General features: G+C 38.9%; 1 protein-coding gene across 6 annotated transcripts in view; it reads right to left on the minus strand.

Annotated features, from left to right (window-relative positions):
- Positions 1-24673, minus strand: part of shroom2a (shroom family member 2a) — a 56369-nt gene that overhangs the window by 6682 nt on the left and 25014 nt on the right. The window contains exons 1-7 of one of the 6 annotated variants that reach the window (XM_065240446.2): positions 13181-13465; positions 10805-10906; positions 9708-9827; positions 7007-9581; positions 6573-6655; positions 1641-2189; positions 395-976 (exon numbers count right to left, since the gene is read on the minus strand). In XM_065240446.2, coding sequence (XP_065096518.1) covers positions 395-976; positions 1641-2189; positions 6573-6655; positions 7007-9581; positions 9708-9827; positions 10805-10902 — 4007 coding nt within the window. In that variant the 5' untranslated portion in view covers positions 10903-10906; positions 13181-13465. Of the gene's footprint in view, positions 1-394; positions 977-1640; positions 2190-3804; positions 3837-6572; positions 6656-7006; positions 9582-9707; positions 9828-10804; positions 10907-13135; positions 13466-20346; positions 20491-24673 lie in introns of those variants that run through there. The other 5 variants (XM_065240444.2, XM_065240451.2, XM_065240449.2 and 2 more) reach the window with 5 other exon arrangements.

The following is a 24673-nucleotide window of genomic DNA, read 5'->3' on the forward strand; positions in this document are numbered from 1 at the left end:
CTATCGATACAGTGGTCCGTCATAAATAAGGAAACTACTGCCTCGTCCCCAGATACTATCGTGTATCGGCGATCTCACAGGCTGACAATAGGACAATCTTACTATGGAGAATATAGCACAACAGTATCCGTTATTATACTAATTATTCCCAGACAAAGAGAATGCCTATGAATACATTAATAAGGGAGTAGAATTGGACCATTACTCTTTAAAAATTCACTAACTGCATGTTTTTCATGACAAACACATTGGTAATAATCCTGAATTCCTCAGACATTAGATTAGATACAAGTACTGTACACATGATGATACATATTTATCAAATGGAGTATTTTATGTGCCTAAATAAGACATTGAAGTAGATATTGGGAGCGAGTATATAAGAGTTACTGACTTCTCCACAGAGTTGCGTGGGGACATCTTTTTAGGTGCAGCTTTCCTGCGCTGTTGGGACTCCTCCAGCAGCTGCTCTTCCTGAGGAAAAATCCCCTCCATCAGATCCATGGTAGTCTTCATTTTACTCTGGTTTAAAATGTCCACCAGGGATTTATCTTTGTCCATTATGTCCCTCACCAGCTCCTCTCTCTTGCCATCATCATTCTCAGACTGAGATATATGTGAAGATACTCCATTGGTGCTCTGATCGCCTGACGGGCCGATCTGTGGTCCTTGTATTGCGTGAGGTACTGGGTTCATGTTGGGTTCCAGCCCCTGGTCTTTCAGAGGGCCCATGGTCATGTCTCTTTGTTCAGGCCCCTGGTCCTTTTGCCTCGTGTAAGTACAGAAAAGAGAGTACGACTGATCCGGGTTTCCTAAACTGTGAAGAGGAGTTATCCCAAGTCCCTGGGAGCTGAGCAGGGTGTCGCTGGGCAGGTCGAGGAACTGTCGACTTTCTTTTTCTGTGTCGCTCTCTGAGTGGACAATCTTAATGGGCACTTTTTTCACTGATGTTGCTTCATCTGTAACCCTATCCATCCTGGTGAACGACAAGAAACAACAGAAAACTCACATTATTCTAGAACACAAAAAATGCGATACGGTCAAAAGATAAGGTGAGATTGTCTTGATGGCTGTTAAAAAAAACACACACAACAACAGCAACAAAAAAAGTTTTTATATCTTGTGTGTGCATATTCCAGTTTCCTCCCCACAAAATGGCCTTTTGGCAAGCTACACAGCAAAAGAAGAAACTTCTGTGACCAAATCCATTCACATCCATACATATGATTATGTATCGTGAAAGCATTTTTCCCTGACCAGAACCCTGGTCTTCTCCAAACTCTGGCCTATAAAGAGGCTTCTGAGGGTTAGAAACTGAGATTACAAAAACCTCAAAAATGGTAAAAACTAAAGTCCCAACTGAGGCTTGCTGAACTGAAAAACAGCATCGACATGGTCATTCTGTATTAAAGAAACGCATGAATAAACCCCTTGTATGTGCATGAATACAATAAAGAGACTGCCACAGCAGCACTGTCATTAAATTACTGGGCACTAGTGAGAGTTTCCAGTGATGGTTTTAAGATTGCAGCTGTGAGGAGCCCAGCTGTGGTCTGCCAGTGGAAATCTCCTTGAATTCCTGCGCAGTCTCGAAAAATCCCAAACTGAGAATTTTAACCCCTAAATACAGAAAGTCTTACCTTCCAGGAGCTTCATCCTGTATAGAGACAGAAACAGGGGGCTTGTCAGTCAGCCTCTGGGGAGCGAACTGGGGTGAGGGTGAACGCTGGCCCTCCATGGTGGGCTGGGTCAAGCCAGTGGTTTCTTGGGTGGGCAGGGCAACAGGAGGGGGAGGAGGTGGAAAGGGAGGAGGCACAAGCTCCTCCTCCCTGATTGGTCCTTTGCTGCTCTTCCAGGGAACTTGGGCTGAGACAGGGGCGGGGCTTTGACTGTTGACAGGAGAAAGTGAAGCCAAGACTCCTCCTCGTGATCCAGACTGGACCTCCTGAAACGTGCCAAAAGGAGGAGGTGTGCCCTCAGGGCATTTGTACTTATCCAGATGGGGCACGAGAACAGAGCTCTTATTTTTGGTAAGGGCAGCCGGTTCACTGCGAGTGCCAACGTCAGAAAACTGCAGTGCAGGTTTAAGGTGACCGGTTGGTGGATCCGAAGGGTCTTTAGTCAAAACAGGAGTGGGTGGTTCTGGTTTCTCCTTGCATACGAGTTCGCTTTGTACCATTTCATTTAACCTAAGGAAACAAACGAGAAATACGTTTGAGTAAAGTACTCAAGAGTCCACCATTGCTTTTATCAAAGGCTCGGACTTTGAATGTATTTGTCCTTTTTGCACAAAGCCTCACTGTGCTGAATGTAAATCGATAGGCAGGCAGACATTTCTCCCACATTTCACAATTTCTCCATGGTAACTCCCAGGCTGGCTGTCATACCCAACATATTTCTGTTCCCACAAGCCTGTCATGCATGCTGTAGAAAATGAACGATCTTTCCCCTGAAGCAGCTGGGAAAGAGAACTGATTTTCCCCTTTTGATTGTTTTGGTTTATCCTTTCACACTCCTCCCTGTCTATGAACTTTATCGTTTATAGAGGCGATAAGGAGCAAAAGTACTTGTGTGAAAATGTTCATGCAAAATAGCTTATTAATTAATAAGCATTGAAAACTTGATTAGTAATTTCAGCCAAATAAAATTTTGACTTGTACAGTCATTATTTAAAAATATAAAGTCTAATGTGTGCAAACTAATAAGACCATTAACACAAAGTTTCCTACAAACTGAACAAAAATACAGACACCCACACCACCTTATTCTTTTCTTTGCAAAACATCCCCATAGTACTTTAAATTCTGTTACTTTTTTGGACCAATCAGTTGCTGTGCTCCAAAAAAAAAGAAAAGATAAAAATGTTGACTGGAAAGATAAAAAAACTGTACAAAAAGAGTGGAAAAATATATACAGAATAGTGGTTCACTGATACAGGTGATGAATTTAAAAATATATTTTAAAATGAATTTAATTTATGTGAATTTAAATCTATTTAATTCATAGAAATATTTTACTTATCAGATAACTGACACTATTCTTTGAAAATGAGATTTTGGAACTCAGATGTAATATTTATGTTAATCTGCAAAGTTAACAGGCATATTTGGCCAACTATTTTTAAATGTTGGCCAATCACTAATAAAAACAATTACACAAAGTGCATAAAAGAAATATAAAATATATAATGATGATGACAGACCAAGTGTTCATGGCAGACATCATTAAGCATGGATGCATTCTCTATTACAGACTCTATCATATTAAATATATGCATGTGATCTCAGCATGAACTAGCATGCAAGCTGTCTCCTCATCATTACACAACGCTATGACTACAGGGAACACCCAATGTCCAACCTTTAATCAAACACATCAATCTAAATTATTTCAGAAGTCACCCAGCTTAGTTTGCTTGTTTGATCAACTTCATATGACAAAACGTGTTTAACCAGAAAGGTCTAATAGAGTTTGAATAAGCAACTGTTAATTTTTTTTAATTTACTCAAGCAAAACAACATTAGAGGCTGTGCACTTTAGACATGGCTGCGGCATGTTCATAGAGGACAGCTATGTAATTTATTAGTGAAGATTACTGGAATAGTCTAATCGATATAGTTAACAACTGTAATAGTATAATAAACAACCACAAGCTGAAAAACTGCATGCATTTAGGGTGTGCATTTTTACAATGATGCTGAATGCCGCTCATCCAATTACGATTTAAAGTTGAGAATAGGTGAACTATCCATTTTATAATGTGCATTTTAACTGCAAAGTGATGATATTTATCTACAGACTTACAGACTCACAAGCTTCATCAGACGGTAAACGGTTAAGCCCAATAAAAGTCCACAATTCAGGTGCACATGCTGCTGCCTGTATGAGATGTTTAACTTAATATCATCCTTGACTGTATGTAAAGCCGCACTCGCATCTGATCATTGGAGGAGGTCTTAACTACAGCGACAGGTGCTTCCTGCCCTGAACATACATACTGTATTCTCACCTGGGTGGGGTTACAATGCATGTAGCTCAACCAACATGTTTCCATTTAGATTTACTTAAAGAGGTATTGCAGATTTAATATTTAAATCTCAATGCATCTCAAGGGTTTTTTTTATATTTGGGATACATGTTGTTAAAATCACTTGGCAAAAGATGTTGACGTTTAAATAATTATTTCCTAAAAAAAAAAAACTATAGTATGACGTAGGTCTACTATATAATTCATAGTTGGCAACAGACAGTATTCCTGCTCTCCACCTTAATTACAAGCAAGACTTAAAACAAAACAGTCCACAGGTGGCAATTTACAAGATTTTGGATGATGGATGTTTGGCAGTAAGAGGCTTACTCAAGTTTGCCACTCCTTACATCTACACAAAGAAGTCAGACAGAATAATAAGGGGAGCCAGTGAATATAATGCCTGGAAATTTTAGCTATATTAACATAAATATACTATGATGTGTGTGTGTGTGTGTGTGTGTGTGTGTGTGTGTGTATATTTATACACAAACCCAGTACTGTGCAAACGTCTTAGGCCAGCACAACCAGTTTGTTGTTTTAGGAAAGTTTTAATGTCCATCCATATATATTTTTCACTAATTTTGTTAAGATACAAACAGAAAATACCGGACATGTGTAAACAAAACTAAATGTTTTCTTTAGTGATCAGTCAGTATGTAAACACATCTTAAGCTTTTAAAGAGAAAACTGAAGTCCTGAAGTCATTCTATTAGAATTACAATTCCTGCTATTGCTCAAGTGGAAGGGAAGTTTACCCTAAATACTTGACACTTAAACTTTTATACTGTTTTTAATACTACATACAAATTTCCCTTATTTTCTGGTTGTATTCTAATCAGGGTTCCAACACCTTAGTTAACTTCAAATTCCAGGACCATTCAAGGACTTTCCAGGTCCAATACCCTCAAATTCAAGGACTAATGTGGGGACACATTTCAAGTGAGGGCAACGTTACATCGTGTTACCTTTAAAGATACATTGTTACAGTTCCCTTTAAGGGGACTCGAGCTGCGTCACTTGCGGTGACACTTTGGGGCCGCCTCCAAGGGTAAGTGCGTCTGAATGTGTATATCAAATTCAACCAATGGTGAGGCTTAACGACAAAGAGAGGGTGACGCACGTATATCGCTATCGGAAATATTGCCAAAGACGCGTTACGGGGATGCAAGAAGTCTGGCAAAGGAGACGCAGCGCCTTGTTCCCTTCTCAGGACCCGTGGGAACCCTGTCTAATGAAGAGACTGAGAAATGATTATATATGATCACTATACCATTTCATAAACAACAAATCTAACGATTGCTTGGTGGCCTAAGACTTTTGCACAGTATTGTATATATGTACGCATGTATGTACGTATGTATGCATGTATGTACATATACGTACACACGTATGTACATACGTACGTACACGCAGACACAAACACACGTGTACACACGCACACACGTGTACACAGGCACACACGCATACACAAGCACACACGCATACTCACACATATATATATATATATATATAAAGTGCCAAAATATATACAAAGGTGCCAAAGAGCAAAGCTGTTGATGACATCAGATAATTGCGTTTTTTTTTATCTATATCCATTATACCAGCAAACATCTTTAAACTCCATTTTTAAAAGATGATGAAACTTATTCACATTTGTGCTCATGTTGTTTTCTAAGATGCCAGAATCACTAAAATATCAATAAAAAAGTAAACAGAAAAAATAATAATAAAGTGTCTTTTTAGGTAAATGGAGTTCATTTCAGCTGACCACACTATGAGCATTTTAACAGTTTCCATAAATGCAAATCTGTAGCTTTTTGTCTTCATTCTGAAAATTAACCCTCTTATTGATTCAAATGGTTACATTCTGAAGGTTTAGCATACTGATAATAACTGAGGTTTCTCAACACTAGTTTAAATTAAAAGCTCTGTTAGAGCAGCATGTGCATCGTAGGGTATGATACAATTTATCTTTACTAGATGAATGTAATGCTCTGAAAACTTCAAAGCGAAAAGCAAAATTCAACTTATCTGTTTTTTTTTTGCTTTTATGAATGGGTGACAGGATACTTTCTACTGTATGTCATATAAGCCCACACCTCAAAACCCAGTAAAGTGAGATTAGCTAGGCTGTCACAGAACTCCAAAGCCTGTGAGGACCATAAAGAGTCTACTGTTTGTCTTTAAGCCACTGAAAGCTGACGGAGTGGGCCAAATGTGAATTTCTGTTTGCAGGGAGGCCAAGATCAAAGCCATTAACACTGGGGTAGTTTCAATGAAACACTGACAAAATCACGGTGAGGGCTGTTAGCATTAGTATCATTTCCATTACAAAAGAAAACTTGCCTGGTTTGATGAGACACATGCCCAGGAGGCTCTTGAACATTGCAGATAAAAATACAGAAGTTCTTTAATAGACAAATGATACTGAATGCATCAATATTTATGCAATGTATTAATGTCTATATTCCCTTGTATTATAGCTTTAACCCTGTTCTACTCATTGCAAGGTTGAATAGAAACATAACAGCATATCACTCACCTTGTTCCATTCTTATCCTGATCAGAGTGATCTCTGTTGGATTTCGAATAGACATCTGATGTCTTTGCTTGGACTGGAAGCTTCTAAGAGAAACACAATACGTAGAACTTAACCATCTCATTCATGAATGAATGTATCTCAACTGCTGTAGGATTCTGAGAGGACTTTGATTTAGAGACGTTTATTACCGAATATTCTCCTCAATATAAAGTCAATATGAATCTTTCTTGCAACTTTCCTGATCTGTGGGTGTGTCTTTAGTGCATAGTTTAATGTGTGACTAAGTTCTTGCCTTTATTATCAGACTTTATGTGAGAAACAACTTACTTTTGTAAAGAAAGAGCCTTCACATAAAGTTATGTTTTAACAACACTAATGTCTAATGTCTAACAATTTAACTGAACCCCCAGAGGTGTTAAATATAAAAAACCAACCTGTTCATAGAAGTCAGCAGAAGGGGAGGATCTAGATCTTCCATGCACACAGGTGCGCTTACTTCGCTCCTCAACTCCTGTATCAAGGATGTTATCAGCAGAGTGGTATCTACCAGATGTCCTTGGTTCATTTTTCTTCTGGATGTCCCATTTGGCCTCATACTCTGCAAAAGTGCCAAGTCTCTGCTGCTTTATCATGGCTTGCTGGCTCACTGAGTGAGAACCATTCTGACTTTCATTTAGGTGGAGTTCAGTGGGGGTTGATCTTTCCCTGTTACTCCGCCCAGCTATGTCAGTCTTTACAGGGTGGTGCATGCCTCCAGGTTTTGACACTCTGGTGTCTTCACACATCTGCAGGCTGTGCTTTGGCATGAGTTTAGGAAAGGCTGGTGTTGCTGTTGGCTCAAAGAATTTGTGCCGATTTTTAGCACTGTCTGACACAGGGGAGTGCTCATTAGCACCCACTTCATTAATTTTATCTGGCTCGGAAAAAGAGCGAACTTTCTTGTCAGTAGAAAAGCGCTTTCGACCACCAATGCGAAACACCTGACTACTCCCTGAGGTGGGTTTACTGAGTGGGACCTCTGAAACACTTGAAAGAGGTGGTGTGTCTTTCCGAGTGGCATCTTCACTACCCGTATACTCAAACAGTACTGGCTCCAAGTCTCTTCTTCTAAAAGATGTAGCCTGAAGGACCCTGGCCTGGGCTTCTTTTAGGTGGTCCTTATAAGAGTTGGAAAAAGTGCCATCTGAGGAGGAAGAAGAATTCCCAGTGGACTTACAGATAGCAGCCTCTTCTACAGCTTCGACAGGGCTGCCTAAAGAGGCAGCGCTTTGGCTCTTCTGAAGCTGGGCCCTCCTCATCTGTATCTCATTGCGGAGAGTGGTGGCAAAGCGGTCACTTCGTCTTGCCTTTTTGCCACTTTCACTGTCAAAGGCTTCCTGTTGTCCACTTCCACTGTGTATCTCCTCTTGATAGTTATCAGTGTCTTTGTGCTCTTGGGCAAGAGAATACAACATAGGTGTTTTCTGTGGAGATATGTTTGAGTCACTGTTAGTGGGCAAGGGTTGTTGCAAATACTCTTTAGGATGGAGATGGCTAACACTTCTTTTTTGCTCAGGTTGCTGACTGGGGAGATAACTACCAGGGTGCAAATCTAAACTGGGCACATGGTGTTGCTTCTGGTTCCCCCTAAGCTCAGAAGGTTTTGTGGTTGTTGAATCAGGCTTATTCAAGGAATTAGTGATTGATGAGATACGTTGCTGGTGGTTGTCACTTTGTCTGGAATAAGCATTAAAATCTTTATGATCTGGGCCATGGTTCTGTGACTGAGGTGGGTAATACCCATCTTTAATTCCTCCTGGAGAACCTATGGATATTCTTTCCCTTCCAACATGTGACAATTCTGAGATTGAGTAAGCTTTAGAGTCACCAACTCTCATTGAAGAAGCCTGGGACATTCCCTGAGGGGCTTGATGGGAGGTGACTCCATAGTACCGGCCTTGACTACTTCCTTCAGGATCTGTAGCAGAACCGGACAGTGAAGCAGCTGGCCTTCTAACCTGATTCTGGCTGTTTAGCTGTGTGTGGTTGATTGTGGGCAGTTCATGCATACTGCTGTGGTAACCACTGAATAGAGGCTTTGGTGCAGGAACGGTCTTAGTTTGAGTATGGAATGTGGCCTCGTCACTGTATTGTAGTGGATAATATGGAGCATGGGCGTAGGTTGGATGTCTATCTCTGACATCTGTGGTTGACAGGGAATATGTCTTGTCTGAGGACATGTTGTGAGGATACTGATGATTGGCATCAGATAAAATGTAGGAATTTGTAGAGTTGATTTTGGATGGCAGATTATAATCACGTCGACCTTCAAGACCAGTCTCACTGCCTTGGTGAGACCTTTGTATGCTTTCTACTGCCTCTACTGCCTTTTGCAATCCTTGCTTGAACTGAGCATGAACAACATGGCCCTCCGAAGTACCTGCGATCAAACTTTTTTCATGAACCTTAGTAGCTGCAAAACTATCAATGCGTGTAGGTGGAGTTGGAGGTGGGGTAGATGATGCCACATTTTTCTTCATGTCTGGGACGTGCCAAACAGGACCAATACTAACTCTTGAAGAGCTTGAATAGCGAGTTCCTGGTTGTTCTTCAAGTCTTGGGTTCTCCTGGCTAGTTGTACTTGAGGGAACCTGCGCATATCCGGGCCTTTCATCATGACGGAGGCTTTCACTTAGGCCTTGACTGTACCTGCCATTGCTATGCCTGCCATTTGAGTCCCACTGATTTATTTTGTACAGCATGTTCTCAGTGGATGCAGTGTTGCTTTTGGAAAGCGTATAATCTGGTGTTCCTGAGCTTGTGGAAAAGGAACTGTATGCAGAGTCTCTTTTGCCACCACCTAAATGTTCGATGCTGTTATTATTGGACCTGCTCGGGGAAAGGCGGCCAGGTGGATAGGGATGAGAACTATGCTCTAGACTGTCCATACTGCCCAAGGAACTAAACTGATCGGATGCTCTCCGTAGATTGGTTTGTTCCCAGCCAGAAGAGAGATCAGAAGAGCATGAACTAAGATAAAAAACAAGCCTAATGAGTGTTCACAGTACATGAACAAGCTAAATAAAATGTATAAAGAAAAGTTTGTGCAATCATACTTGCAATTTAACTAAAGAACTGCAATAAAGACAAATGTACCTTGCATCATATTTTGTTTGCCAGACTGGTGAGGGTGTGGACTGTGTTTTGCCTTCTGAGTGATTTTCGTTAAACTTGGTAGCATGCCAGGAGTGAGGTCTGCTCATGGGTTCATTTCGTCTGTGGGAAACATATTTGAAAGACAGAAGGTTGGCAAGAATTAGGTTAACATATACACACACCTGCACAACAAATTGCATACACAGGTCACCAAGCAACACTACAACTACCTTGAAGGACAAAAAGGTTATGGTCGATGATTATGGAAACATTGCAATGAAAGTGACTTGAGAAAAATCCACTAAGCAAAGGCATTCACCATCAGCACAACATTTTTGTGGTTTATCAACCGCACATAATGGAATAAGCTAAAAAACACCACACAAAAATGGCAGAAAACCATAAATTCACTCTGTCAACACTCATGCTAGAATGACATACCCTTTAAAGCGGTTCTTTCTGCGATGCATGAAGAAGTAAAGAACAATACATCATGGTTTTTGAATATCCAAGCACAAAGGCTGAACAGTCATCAGGGCAAACACATTGACCTTATAATAACATTAAGAATGGGCAGGCTATGTTATTAAATTTGATTATGCTATGTTATTAGATTTGACGTATATTGTTATTGCTTTCTAATTAACTTTATTTGCGTGACTGTGGTGATTTGAGCAACTGCAGTTTGTTCTCAGTTTTGGATAAATAGTTTGGAAAACATACCATAGCTTTACGTCATTCTATTTTGCCCAAAAATTTTCATGTGAAAACTTTTACAGCATTGTGAGTAACAATATTGCAATGTTTTGAAATATTATTTTTTTCACCCATAAATGTTCTGTAGATACTACCATGCTTTTCCAAAATTCCATACCACAAACAAAATTTTGAACTGATGCAGAAGACACTTATTCTAAACACAGTACAAACTAGTGAGGAATGCAGAGAATATTGTGAGATGAAAAACCAGTAGATGGAAAAATGAACTTTGATAGATGACTTCACAAGACCATGGACGGAATATGACTGTAGATCCGACGAGACTGGATGGAGGTGGAAAGAATGTGAGTTGGCTGGTGGATACATTGATACCATACCTCATGGAACTTCGTAAAATCTTCGTGAGAAAACTCCGGGCCATATGCACGTCGCTCTCTGATGGCATTTTCTGTGCTACAATATCCACCATTTTCATTTTCCTAGATGGGGATTAAAAGGGAAGGGGGAGGACACAGTCTGAGTTTGACACGGACTCTAGTGCTGTAATTCATGACGTAAGTAATGACACGAAAGCCACTTCAATGATGGGGAAATACAGACACACTAGCATGGGCCACAACATTGTCTGTAATTAACCTAGCATTATATACAAGAACACGAATATAGCCTTAAGTACAAAAACATAACCTACAAAAACTTAATTCAGAAAATACAACCACAAAATGTTACACTGAAGATTTGACCACAACAAGAAAATACGGTGATAAAGACAAGGCACATAAACTAAGCCCATTTCTGTAACTCCCCTGTCCAAAGCAACTATTTCTCTTCTCTCACCTATGTTAAGACTTTTTTGACATAGTTCCTTTGGAAAATATTAGTCTCAGCAAGGTTTAAAATACGGGCCAATAATTTGCCAGTAACACCCTTAGGACACGTGCCGAACATCTGATGTATAAGGCAAAAAAAAAATTGTAAACTGACTGGTTGACTTTTGCAGAATTTTCGAGAGATGTACACTGTAAAAAAATGCAACGAGGTTAAAACAACTTGTTTCTGCAAGTCAATTCAATCTACTGTAAATTTTGACCTGTGATAAGTTGACACAACTTAGAAAAACAAGTTTAAAATGTTTAACTTAATTTGTTAAGTTAAAGTAAAAAAATATATATATGCTGATTTGACAAAAATTGTGCATTTTTTACAGTGTAAGGACGTCGACTTTATTTCTTTTTTGCATCAAGCGACATATGAAGGGGAATGCACTCTTTGATTTATAAAATCAGATCCGCCTCTTTCTTTTCATGCACATACTACCACTGTCCCTATGCTAATCTAGTTTCTATAGAGAAAGCCATGATTAGAGGCAGAGTTTTGCATCTTATACACAATATCCTGGTTTGAATACTGGACATAGGGAGACATCTGGTGGTTAGGTCTAAACACTACTTTTCTTCATTTCGTTGACCTTACAACAAATCTTTCCAGAATTAAAATTTCTGTTCACAGGTTGCATACCACTTGTTGGCATCAATGGGTTTGTCATAAGACATTCCTGAGCATGTTGCCGAAAAGCTCCCCCAAACTAAACAGTCCCCCCAGTCAAAACATTCTTGTCGTTTCTGAAATTTAGTCGTTCAACTCGGCGACAGGATTGTAAAAACAAAAATTTGTCTTCTTGAATTTCATGAGACTCTGAAGCTCATCCAAGGTTATCCAAGAACCTCAGGAGGTTAAAACAACATTCAGTCAAAGACATGCAGTGCTGTTTCATGAAACTATGAGGTCAAGTGCCAGTCACTCTACAGCCAGTAGCAATAAAGAAAAAGTATTTGAAATACTACCAGAGGAAAATAAAAACTACTATCCTTACCAAAATATCCTTGACCCTAAGCCATTTGCTTAAACCACCCTTTGGCTACATCAGCTGATATTTTCTTAAACAAATAATCCATATACATGCCAATCACAGCTTTAAAAGATAGCAGAAAGGATTAAATAGCAAATTATGGACAGTGTGGCCAAAAAGACACTTTATCTCTCAATGCTACTCTCTTTTACTGTGTAAAAGCTTCAAGTGTGTATGTGCCTGCCACACATGGCGCTGGCTATTCATATGCTAATGAAAGTCTCTGCATTGGATGTATTGTCAGGGCTACAGCTGGTCTAGCGCAGATATGCCAGTGGTCCGAATCAGTGGCGCCCAAGTAGAATGGAGGCCAAAGGGTGGGGGGTATGAACAGGAAAATCCCCCACTGATGTTTTCGGAGAGGCATGTTCAAAAACAAACAAATCAGGACTGAAACGACAGCAGCCAATCCAATGCCTCAATGCAAATCACTTAACTTGGGTAAAGAGTTAAAACACACATCGGAGAAACCAACATGAAAAACTATTCAAAAGGAATCTACATGGTAAGGTTTCATGAGAAAAATGCTGATTCTTGCTTACTTTGGCTAGTGTGTGGCAAGGATCTGATGCAGTGACTGCCAAGTTAAATCCAACAGGTTTCATGAGATAACATTCACTTGCTTACACATGGGTCGAGTCATCTGAAGGACATGCACCAATTGCAGTACACTTAACTTCACAAACTTTCATAAATAAAAAAGAGACTAAACAGATGTCAAGATAAAAGAGCAAAAGCACAACAACAGGTGCGAAGCAAAGACCGCAGACAAAAACTAAGTGTACATTTCTAAACTCACCAAACAATCCCTTAAGCAAAGAAACAGGTGCCTAAAAGTGCAGACCTGAGACGCTTTGATAGATGAACTGAAAGTCCGGGTTTGCTCCACTGGACTCCCCAGGCAGCACATTCCACATTCACATCAAAGACAGGCCAGGACAAAGGGCCCTCCGTAGACAGCCGGTCCCCGACCACAGTGTGAGTCTTTTCAACCGTCCACTTCTTCCATATGAAAGACTACAGAAAAACGTAGCCTTGAGGAACCCCATGTAGAAATGTGATCACACAAGCCTTTGCAGCACATCTACTTTCATATCTTCTTCCAATGCCTGTGACTGTTGCGGTCGGGGCAGATCTCTACAGGGATCGTGGTGATTTTACCCCGGGAAGGAGGGAAAGAGAGAATGAGGAGGGGGCTGTCGTCATGGCCAGTCTCCTTAAAGTAATCTACCAGCTTCCGTCTCCCTATTGGTTCAGGGATGGTATGCTAATAAGCAGTCAAGAGGAACAAATGTTCTTGTTGAACCCCTCTTGTGCAGTGGTCCTCTGTTTCTTCTATTGCTATGGCAACAGGTTGATTTTTGCCGGGTCTTAAAAGCACTGGTGTTTCAAGAGGAGTGAAACCAAAAAGTGTTAATAATAACAGAATTAAATTTCAACATATATATAAAAAATGGAAATTTAAAAAGTTGTTTTCCCCCAGAAGACTGCAAAAGTGACAATAAGATACTAAATATTTACTAGAGTTACATCCGAATTGTCCTATTGATTCTACAAAGAGTCACCCCACCCACTGCTGGTACTAGACATCACAAGCCATGACCATTGACCTCAGCCGTGGACACCCAACCCCCCAAAACGATCATATTGTGACTAATTCTTTAAGAGTAGATGACTCAAGCTCTAACAGGCCATCTGGTGAAAGAAATCCCAAATAATTAACCTGTTAACTTAGCAAATTCTGTACAGATCTCTTAGGACTAACGCTTGCCTGTGATTACAGCTTGACCTACAAAGTTTGAAGCTTGATTAAAACTTTTCTTGGCATCCAAACAAGTGGTCTGGTGACAGGCAAGAAGATTACACAAGAATTGTTTTGGCCTATGCCTGGTGGGCGGGCTTTTACAAAATCTTTTACAAAAGTCTATTGTAAGATGACTTCTCATCCATGCATTCCAGACAGGAGCAAAAATCCATGCATTAACCTTCTCGTTAATGTTGCATTTTTGACCTGCTGCTTTCAGAAATCCTTAAAGGAATAGTCCATTTTCTTAAAAGAAAAATCCAGATAATTTACTCACCACCATGTCACCCAAAATGTTGATGTTTTTTTTATTTGTTCAGTCGAGAAGAAATTATGTTTTTTGAGGAAATTTTTTCACATTTTAATGGACTTTAATAGAGCCCAACATTTAATACTTAACACGTAACAGTTTTTTTCAAAATGACAATGGTTTCGCTAGATAAGAACCTTATGCCTCGTTTGGGATCGTTTATAGTCCTTTGAAACTCCGTTGAAAAAAACTGTTAAGTGTTGAGTTAAGTATTAAATGTTGGGCTCTATTAAAGTCCATTAAAATGAGAAAAATCCTGCAATGTTTTCCTCAAAAAACATAATTTCTTCTCGACTGAAAATAGAAAGACATCAACATTTTGGATGACATGGTGGTGAGTAAATTATCTGGATTTTTTTTTAGAAAATTGAATATTCCTTTAAGAAGGAAAAAGATTAGAGTAGCTGATCAATGTGGCTTTTATCCACGTGCATATATGTAATGGAAAGAGAACTTTGGTAAGTGTAATATCGGACACATGGGGAGATGGACATGGGAAGTTTATGCTGCATGGGAGTCAGGTATTCGTCTGGCTCTTGAAAGTCTACACAAAGACCTTCTTCAGAGCCCATCTCAATTAGACCACTAATACAGGACCAGGAGAGGCCAACTGTGAGGTGCCTGTAATGACAGTCACATTCCTGAGCTGCGTATCATACCAGCTTTAGAACTAATAGATGTCTAGCCCACTGCCAGGTTCACAGCTGTGTATCTTTTGGTCAGGTGTACAGTACTGTTATGCACCTGTGTAAAGCATACCTTAAATTCATGCATATAGAGTGGCAAGAAAAAGTATGTGAACCCCTAGGAGTAAACTGGTTTTCTACTGTAATATGCCATAAAAGGTGATCCGATCCTCATAAAGGTCACAACAACAACACAATGTGAATAACCTGACAACACACAAATAATTCTTTTTTTGAAATCATCAACGAACATCACAAACCACTCTGTGAGTAGCACAGTTTTGAAAATGAACGTTAAGTGTTGTTTTAATGACATGTTTGTGCATGGCCATTGACTTCCATTCTGAAGCAGTCAAGAGATGCTTCTAAACGAGTCAAAAAGTCAAGACACGACCCATTGTCAAAATTTCAGTGTCCATCACTGTAGTTCATTAGCCTGGTTAGCCAGACCTACATCAAGATGTAAGGTCTGGCAACTCTTCACACAAACGGCTCAATGCAAGGGGCGGGATATAAGGTTGTCCCTCAAAATGCCTCTGCACGCAATAGGATAGCGCTATGACGGATCAGAGCAACGAAGAAGGTGACGTAGTTACCGTAACCAGTCGGCAAAACTCCAAACACATCTTTCTTGCTTAAAAAGGACTTCAGTAGGGTTTATTTGCTCTTCTCTTAAAGAAAAACATAAGTCTAAGTCCTCCAGAGTCGCGGCCAAAGCCGCTTCAAAAGATAGCTGTTCGCCAGCAGCAGCAGCAGCCATTCTCTGTTTTCAAGTAGGAACCGTTGCAGCTCTGTCGTCATCATGTTAAGCCCGCCCCACAGACGCTACACACGATGTGATTGGCCTGACCAAATTTTGGTTTTTGGACAGGTTAAGTGTATTGTGAGTGCCTAGACTAAACCCTGGCAGCAAATATATTTTGCGGCCGCTAGGGTGCGTCTAGATTTCTAGGCTAGTAGTTCATCAAAAACAAACCAGAAATGAGACTCAAAGTGTTAAATAACGGAATTATCCTTTAAGCTAATGCCTGTCCGGGAAACCACCCCCAAATGTTCCTGCAATTATATAATCACCCACATGTAATGTTTTGGGATTTTTAGCCCCTGACATTTACTACAATAAAACTTTAAATGGGAGTTTAGATACATTTTAGCTGTCCTTGTATGATTTCGTGACGCAAAAAAATAAATAATAGCCAATCAGAATGATGTATTCCAAAGCGCCATTGTTATAGTTGTTGATGTATTTAAACTGACATTACAGTGATATTTACTAGTCCACAATGAAATATGTTTGCTTACCACAGGTTTTCTGCATGTTTAAGTGATATAGAATGCCCTTGATCTAATCTGAGTTAACATGATGAGATGTAAGAAAAGTGCACAATAATCAGACAGAAGATAAGCAAAGGACTTTTCAGAATCCAAATTCATTGCTCCCTGCCAACATTTCCTGGAAACACTCAGCACAAAACACTCAATCCTTCTGTACAGGCTTTTACATTGCACAAGTTTTAAATGACCTGTAGATGGACATCTGATCACAGACTCAGATGGGATTTATAACTAAATGTATAAATGCATCTATACAGTTCTAAAAATATACATGGTTTCATACATAGCTATTGTTTCAGCAAAAAGTTAGAAAATTAAGTACTATAAAGCAATTAATGTACGGATGTACGGATGTATCGGCCTAAATGGACATTAGTCAACTATTTAAAAACAGCCTATGATCAGGGCATATTATATACTGGCAATCAAAAGTAATAGAATATCGGAATCGGCACAGATATTTTGCACGGTGCATCCCGTTTTAGGCCACATCCACATGCCAGAGCTTTCCCTATTCCATCTTTTTTACTACTTTCTGCAGCTCAAACACAAGCATGTTGTTGTTACCATAGATATGTATAATAAAGGCTACATGTCTTGCCCGCGCTGCTGGCCAATTAAGTGGAACGTCCGCATTTGGCGGCCATCTTACCACAGGGGGCTCGCTCACTCGTTGCATTTGGAGCATGTACTTAATATGACCATAATATGCTAAATTTTCTACCCATTATCAAATGGTTTGTTTTTTTATAAACGTCAGAGATGTACCTATGACCCTGCATACTTATGAATAATTTTCATGAAACATGTTAAAGCACCCAGAATTATAGCCATGTTAATAACAATTGTAAGAAACCAAACCATCTGAAAATTGGTAGAAAATTGAGCAAGTTATGGTCATTTAAAAGTACATGCACCATTAAACACAATACAACGAGTGAGCGAGCAGTCTGAGGTAGATGGCCCCCAGGTGATGACGTTAGTGACTCCGCCTTTACACATCCAGCCTTTATTATACATATCTTGTTACTGCTGCTGTTTCATAATGTAGCTGTGTCTGACTAAGGTCGAGACATGGGGTGATGACATCACTATGACATAAAATACACAAATTGGCTGTATTTACAAAACCACACCTCCCGATTTCAAAAAATTGTGGTTACAGGCTTCAAAAACGTATGATTCACTTGGAAAAAATGTTGATACAAAACAAAATGTTTGCGTACACAAGCTCTTAATTATATGTTCAATTATACACGACTTTTACAACTTACCCAGCAAGCCAATACTGTACTTCTTAAAGGCTCTCTAAGCGAATCTGCGAGACGTTAGTTATTGTTGACGTTTGAAACTGTTTTCAAACAGACGGAGCGTAGCTAACTCCTCCCCCTCCCTTCCTTGCTTTCATGAACGCGCCCAACCCCCACCCCCAAATACTTTTTGTCGTTTATTGGCTGGAATACTTTGTTTTGTTTTGTGATGCTAGGTTTGGCCACTTGTTGATATTGCCGTTTGTGAAGCCTGGGCTGTCTACAGAGATCGCTTTTTTTACAGTTTGATCAGCGGACAGGCAGCAAGCAGATAGTGAGGAGATGTTTCTGGTATGTAACAAAAAATGTTTTATGGTCTAAAACGCTTCAATTCGCTTAGAGCGCCTTTAAATATCCTACATAATCACAGATTTAAAAAATGCCTGATATCTGTAATAGACAACTATAAAAACATGAAGTAGCTAAGGGCTATTCATGGCTACACAAATAAAATTCTCTCTGGTTTCCTGTACTCACTGAGCCAGGTTCAGGCAAATAAATCTCTCAGTCCTCAGTGGTTATGTTTACATGCACAAAATGTCAATCCTGAATTTAAAACGATTGAAGGTTATGACAATACAGTTTACATGCATTCTAAACATTGCAATCTGATTAAAATGTTTGTTTACATGTATATACATCTTATATAATCCGAACAAAACGCCTGTGCAATCGCACAGCCAGGGTTGCCAGCTTTGCGTATTAAAACCAGCCCAATTGATCCTCAAAACTTGCCCAAAAGCATTCCAATGACTATTCACAGTTCAAATATCAATAATTAATGAATGAAATCCTTTTATCTTTAACACGCAAGAAAATACAACCTACAGAGACAGTATAAACAGTAGCCAAAATCTGAACTTGAATCTGAGGACTTGACAATGCCACCCAGCGCACAGCAGCTCTCGTCGAGTTCACGCTTTATCTCTCTATGAATGTACAAAGACGACTTGGAAAAAGTTGTTCTAAAAGGAAAACACCACCGATTTTCAATATTTTACTATGTTTTTACCTCAACTTAGATGAATTAATACATACCTATCTTTTTTAATGCGTGCACTTTTAATGTTTGTACAGTCCTATGTGAATGTGTAAGCATTTAGCCTGGCTCCATTCATTCTTATGGCTAAAGTTTTGTTTTGTGCCACCATACTTACTTGTGTAACTACTCATGTAACAGTCTTAAAATAGGGAAAACATGAAAGTGTTTGGTGCCTTCTAAATTCATCCCTGTTTGGATCCTAAGGAATGAATGGGGCTAGGCTAAATGCACACAAAATCGCAAAGATAGTCTAAGTTGATGTAAGAACATAGAAAAATATTGAAAACGTGTGGTGTTTTCCTTTAAGAAGTTTTCAGATATAGGCAATGAAAAAAAAATTCAAAAGGCACAACGCTATTTTATTGCTTTATGTAGCCTAATGTTATGAAAGTGCAAATGCATGCTGTGACGTGTTGCTATTGCCTTGCTATTGCATGTTTTTGTGACGAGAATTATGTGAGATGTAAATATGGGGTAAATATAAGATGTGAACTTGAGCGCAAATGTTCTGCACATGTGCACAATGTATTTTTGCATCCGATTGAGAAAATACTATGATTCACACGTTTACATGCGCGTACATCACCCCCTTTTGGTACTATCCAAACTGGCATCCGATTCACCTCAGTTGTATTGATTAAGGTGTTTACATAAAGGCTTTCAATATTATTGAGCCATCAATACGATTACAAACGGATTATTTGGTTGCATGTAAACAACCTAGTGTCTCAATCAGCTTCATAGCTCCCGAGGTCATGAATCAGTATATTGTGTACATGGGTTCGGGCACTGGTAAGGACCCTTTCTCACTTCACATCTGGACAGTGTTTACTTATTTTCCTGTGACGTGACTGCTTAAGCGCATTATGATAATTCACAGATGATATAAATCAACAACCGGCAAAACAAACATCTCTCTGATTAAATACGTGTTAAAGTATATTATGAAAAACACTTTCATTATTCTTGTAGAAGATTGTGGTTCCTGCCTGTCTAGCAATGTGTGTTTATATTACGCTTTATAAAAGTTCTGCTGCGTTTCAAGAGGTTTATTGAGTTGGCTTGCGTGATTTCATTCGGAGAGCTTTACAAAAGGTCACATTATTTCTGGTAAACGAACATACGGACCATCGAAGCTTTAGGGAACGAACGTTCCAGTGCACTGGAAGGATTTCATGATTGAGACAGCCTTTAAAATGGTGGACTCTCTGATCAGTGCCTTGACTACTGAACAAGGGAGCTGATTGAGACGCAGCCTACAGTATGTTTCCCATGTACCTTTCACTTTCGCAGACTGCTGATGTAAAAGGTGTCATGGCAACTAAAACAATGGGGAGCGTCCTCCCATGCTTCAGAGGGATCTCATCACCATAGCACCACGGACCTAAAATCCATGAGTCTGAATCATTGTTTGATTCACCTTCTGTTAAAGTCATGACTACCTTTATGATAGCTCAGGTTATCATAAATATCATAACACTTAAAAAAGGAAAAATCATGTTACATCATAAAACTTTACATACCGTATTTAAAGCAAAAGGTCCGAGTCCACCCTAGCACCTGATTCAGTCGTGGTGTGCTTGACTTGAAAGGTCAGGTCACACGGCTGTAATTTGCCTGATTGTATTTCCTCCCAAAGTACTTTGTGCAAACAAAAGCTCTTCCTTGAACACTAATGAAACATGTCCAACCCACGGGTGTCAACTCACCTTTGCCGATGGAACGGTCCATAAATCATTTTAAAACGGGTAGGTTCAAAGATTACCACCATATTGAAATGTACAGTACATAAAACAATATATTTTCATATTAATGCTGTAAATCCGAAGTTATAAGGTGCACAAATAAGAGTTCAAAAATACTATCACTAGATAACAGAGCACCTCTATACAGTAAATACTACACAGATACATGCACCACCCCTGCTATAGGATGACTTTTATTTAGTCCTCTATCAGCTAATGCCATAGAAGAGCTTTGCTGGTTATAATTGGATTTTGAAGCCTAGAGTGACATAGCTACGGTCACTATAGACACAGAGCTATTGGATTCTGCTAGGCTGAGTCATGGGCACAGTGCTTGAACAAATATTAGCAAAGCCTACCGCATCTTTTAACATTTAAGTTATATCCTGTTACTTACTCCTAAGGACATGGCATTTAAATGTATTTTAATATGTGAACACTTGAATGATCACAATATTTTAAACTGTGTATGTGTGCAAGTGTGTGTGTGTGTTTGGTAAGGTCCAGCTGCATCCTGGGGAAATCATTTATTAAAGCTGACAGTAGCCCTATACAAAATATATATGGACTCTTTCAGCACAGCAATCTAATCTTTCTTTAACAGAGGGCTTAAAGGAAGTGTGAAACAAATGTCAACGCAGGCCAAAAAAATTCAAGGAATGAAAAGAACAGTTTTTTTCCCAGTTTCAGTCACTTCAGGATTATTCAACAACAGTTTAATTTCCCAAGTCACCAGGTTAAAAAAAGTGTATTCATGTAAAGGGTCTGGTCACCAAAAACGAAAATAATGTCATCATTTTCTCACCCAAGGACTCAAACCATGCATGATGTTTATTCTTCCATTGAACACAAGAGGAATGATCTAGCACACCGTCCAGGCTTTAGTTCACAGAACTGGGCAGGCAACAGTGGCTATCAAGCTGCACATAGGACTAATAAGTACCATAGATGAAGTCTATTCAGTCCTATATCCTGAATCTCTTTTGATAAACGTGAATGATTCGGAGAATACTTTGTTTCCTGTCTGACTCAGCCACTAGGTGGTGGTAGTCATTCTGTGTAAGAAGCTGCCTGTAGTAGAAGCACCGGTGTCTGACTGCTCTGTTTATTTTAAAAAGGTCCCTTAGGTCAGTGGGGTATTTAGACACTAGACAATAGAAAAACAGCAAAGGAACAAGTAAATAAACAACCAGAAAAACAAGCAAAAAGAATAGTCTATGACAATGTCTGAACATCCATACAAGATTCATATTTTCCTTTCGTCATGAAATTCAAGATCCTTTTAGGACAAGAAAGGTTCCAAGTAGAAGTTCCCAAAACAATGACAGCGTACAAGAATTCTCTGAATTGGCCAGATCTGAGTAACTTTAAACATTAGTACTGGCACGCCACCGTCACATGACAGCCCCAAAAGAGCTGTGCGTGTCTCTCAAAACAAAACCCCTCAGGACTGTGAAGTCTGTTGTGATTGTGGCTACATAAACAATCCACAGGTTCACCTTTCTTTCATTGTGAAATGTTCTGTTAATGAATGTTATTATGAAAGCCATTATGCAAATGTGTGTTATTCATACCACATTGCACAGGGCAGTGAATTTGATGCATCTAAATATAAATACTACTTATTACAACAAAACTCATGTATTCTTAACCAGTTAGCTACTTATAACACTAATTTAAGTCTTCTAAGAATTACCTACACAGTAAAAATGTTTGGTCTGACTTGACAAAAGTAATAAGTGTGGTTCAACTATGTCATTTTGGATGAAAAGAGTCATTTTTTATCTGAAAAGAACGTCTCATGGGATAGGGTTCTCAACCTGTTTTCACTTTAAGGGCCCACTATTGTCTTCAACAATAATTGAAGAACCCTGCTTACAATTCCTACAAAACAAATGAATCTAGCTTTACATAAATGTATAACAGATGCATGCCAGATGCATATTTTTTACAAAAATAACAAAACACCAAATAAATACTGAGTTGTTTTAGCTTATTTTTTAATGCTTGTTTTCTAGTCATCTAAAGGCCCCTTTGGAATATTGTTGAGGCCCATTGGTGGGTCACAGGCATTGTTCCATGTTTGACACCTATTAACCCAACCAAAACTACTAAAAATGATTAGGTTTCAGTATTCAAGAAACTGAAATGTTACTGGTCCTCAGTTGCCAACAGAATTCAACCTTTCCAGAAAAGTTCCACGTCAGACTCTTTCATCCATAAAACTTTCATCTAAATATTTACTACCCAAGCTTTGTTCTTTCTTCCATGTGAATTAACCAGTTTCAGATACATTTTCTTGGAAAATCTGCCTAGAAGGCCAGGATCCCGGAGTGTTTTCGTCACAACAGCAGATGTAACAGGTATTTGTTACGCTCTTAAAAATAGAGGTGCTTCACAAAGCCATTGAAGAACCATTTTTGTCTGACTGGGTCTATCCAGCTTATTTGTGATGTGGGCGTCGCCATATTTGAGCTCCTTTGTGTAAAACTTCCGATGAGCCACTAAAGCTACTTGTAGTCGTATTGCGAGAGACACGAGTGTGCTGTTTTTTAATGTTTATTATGAAATCCAGAAAGATGCCATAAAAGCTACAAATGCAGTGAATCTGTACAAAACATTTGTTTATCCATAATCCACGCACAATAGCTGAATGTGGATGCGGCCCACACGCACCAATGATCTGTATCCACACATCCATCCAGTAAAACCTTTCATAGAAACTGCCAGTAAACAATAAATACAATAATTGTTTGAAAACTAATAATATTATGCTGATAAAAATATGCTGATTTAGCTGGTTTATTTATTCTGCTACTATATATTATTACAATAATGTGATTGCAGTGTAGATTATATAAGACATAAACTGCTTATTAGTTAATGTTTATAATAGTTCTTAATGTGTTTGCACGTACTTTTGTTATGTATTAAATGAAAAAGCAAATAATTTTAAAATAAGCAAATAATTTCCTAAGATCATATATCCATCTATTGCGTAAAAAACGATTTAATTATATTTTCATAAAACAAAAACAATACTGAATAAATGTAATAGTTTAACATCTGAAAAACATTTTACATAAGAAAATAAATTTTTAATCATTCATCTACTAAATTGTTAAATAAAAAAGACAATGCAAATATCACATTTAGCGCAACTATTGCAAACTATGCTAAAACAATGAGAAAGATTTCTCTAATATCAAATTAGCATATCAGAACAATTTAAGATCCCAAATGCAAAACCCAAGTGCCTCTGACATGTTTTCTTCCAAATTAGCCCTTTTTTTACAGACTGAGGGCGGGATGAAGGGGATTTGAAGCAAAAAGTATTTGAAGCAGAGGCAGCTGGTCACAAGGGGGCGTCGCCCCCCAAAGTTGGCCAGAGAAGAAAGCTACTTTTAAGGGGACAGAGAATGAAAAACCATTTTTACCTTGTCTTTGTTGAATAATGGTAGTCTACCCGCATTCACGAACATACAAAAAGTGCTAGACATGCTAAACATCTCAGTCTCATAGAAATTCCTCCATTAGAAATGTCAGAACGGCCCAATCTGAAAAACTAATGCTTATGACATCCCAGGCATCTAACTGCCCCTCCATTTTAAAATAATTGCTACATTTTTTGAGTGGCAGCAAAGTCAGCCAATCAGTAATGAGATTGCAAGTTAAGCCAGTAGGGGGAGCCAAATAGGTGCAAAACCATTTGTTTTAAATCCTCCACCCTAATAGAGCTATCTGAGAGAGGTTTTTAGGAAGCTTCTAAGGCATTACAGACCCAAACAAAAAAATCTTTGTCTACATGTCACATCACAGAACAAGGATAAATACCCCGTTCAATCATTCTATGTCACCTTTAACATGTTACAAAAAAGTTAAATATATAATGCAAATTAATACAAAATAAAATTGTTTAGTTGTACTATTTCACTGTTAGTCAGGTTATCATTTATTTAAAAAAAATAAAAAATCAGAACTGAGTTCAATGTGTGTGTGTCATTTTTGTGTGTCTGGGGTGCACCCCTAATGAGTGTCTATGTAGCTCAGTAAAAAGGGTAAAAACATGTGACCTGAGGCTGAGCTCTAATTGGCTGGTTTAGGA

Source organism: Paramisgurnus dabryanus, chromosome 7, assembly GCF_030506205.2.
Source record: "Paramisgurnus dabryanus chromosome 7, PD_genome_1.1, whole genome shotgun sequence".
Lineage (NCBI taxonomy): Eukaryota > Metazoa > Chordata > Actinopteri > Cypriniformes > Cobitidae > Paramisgurnus > Paramisgurnus dabryanus.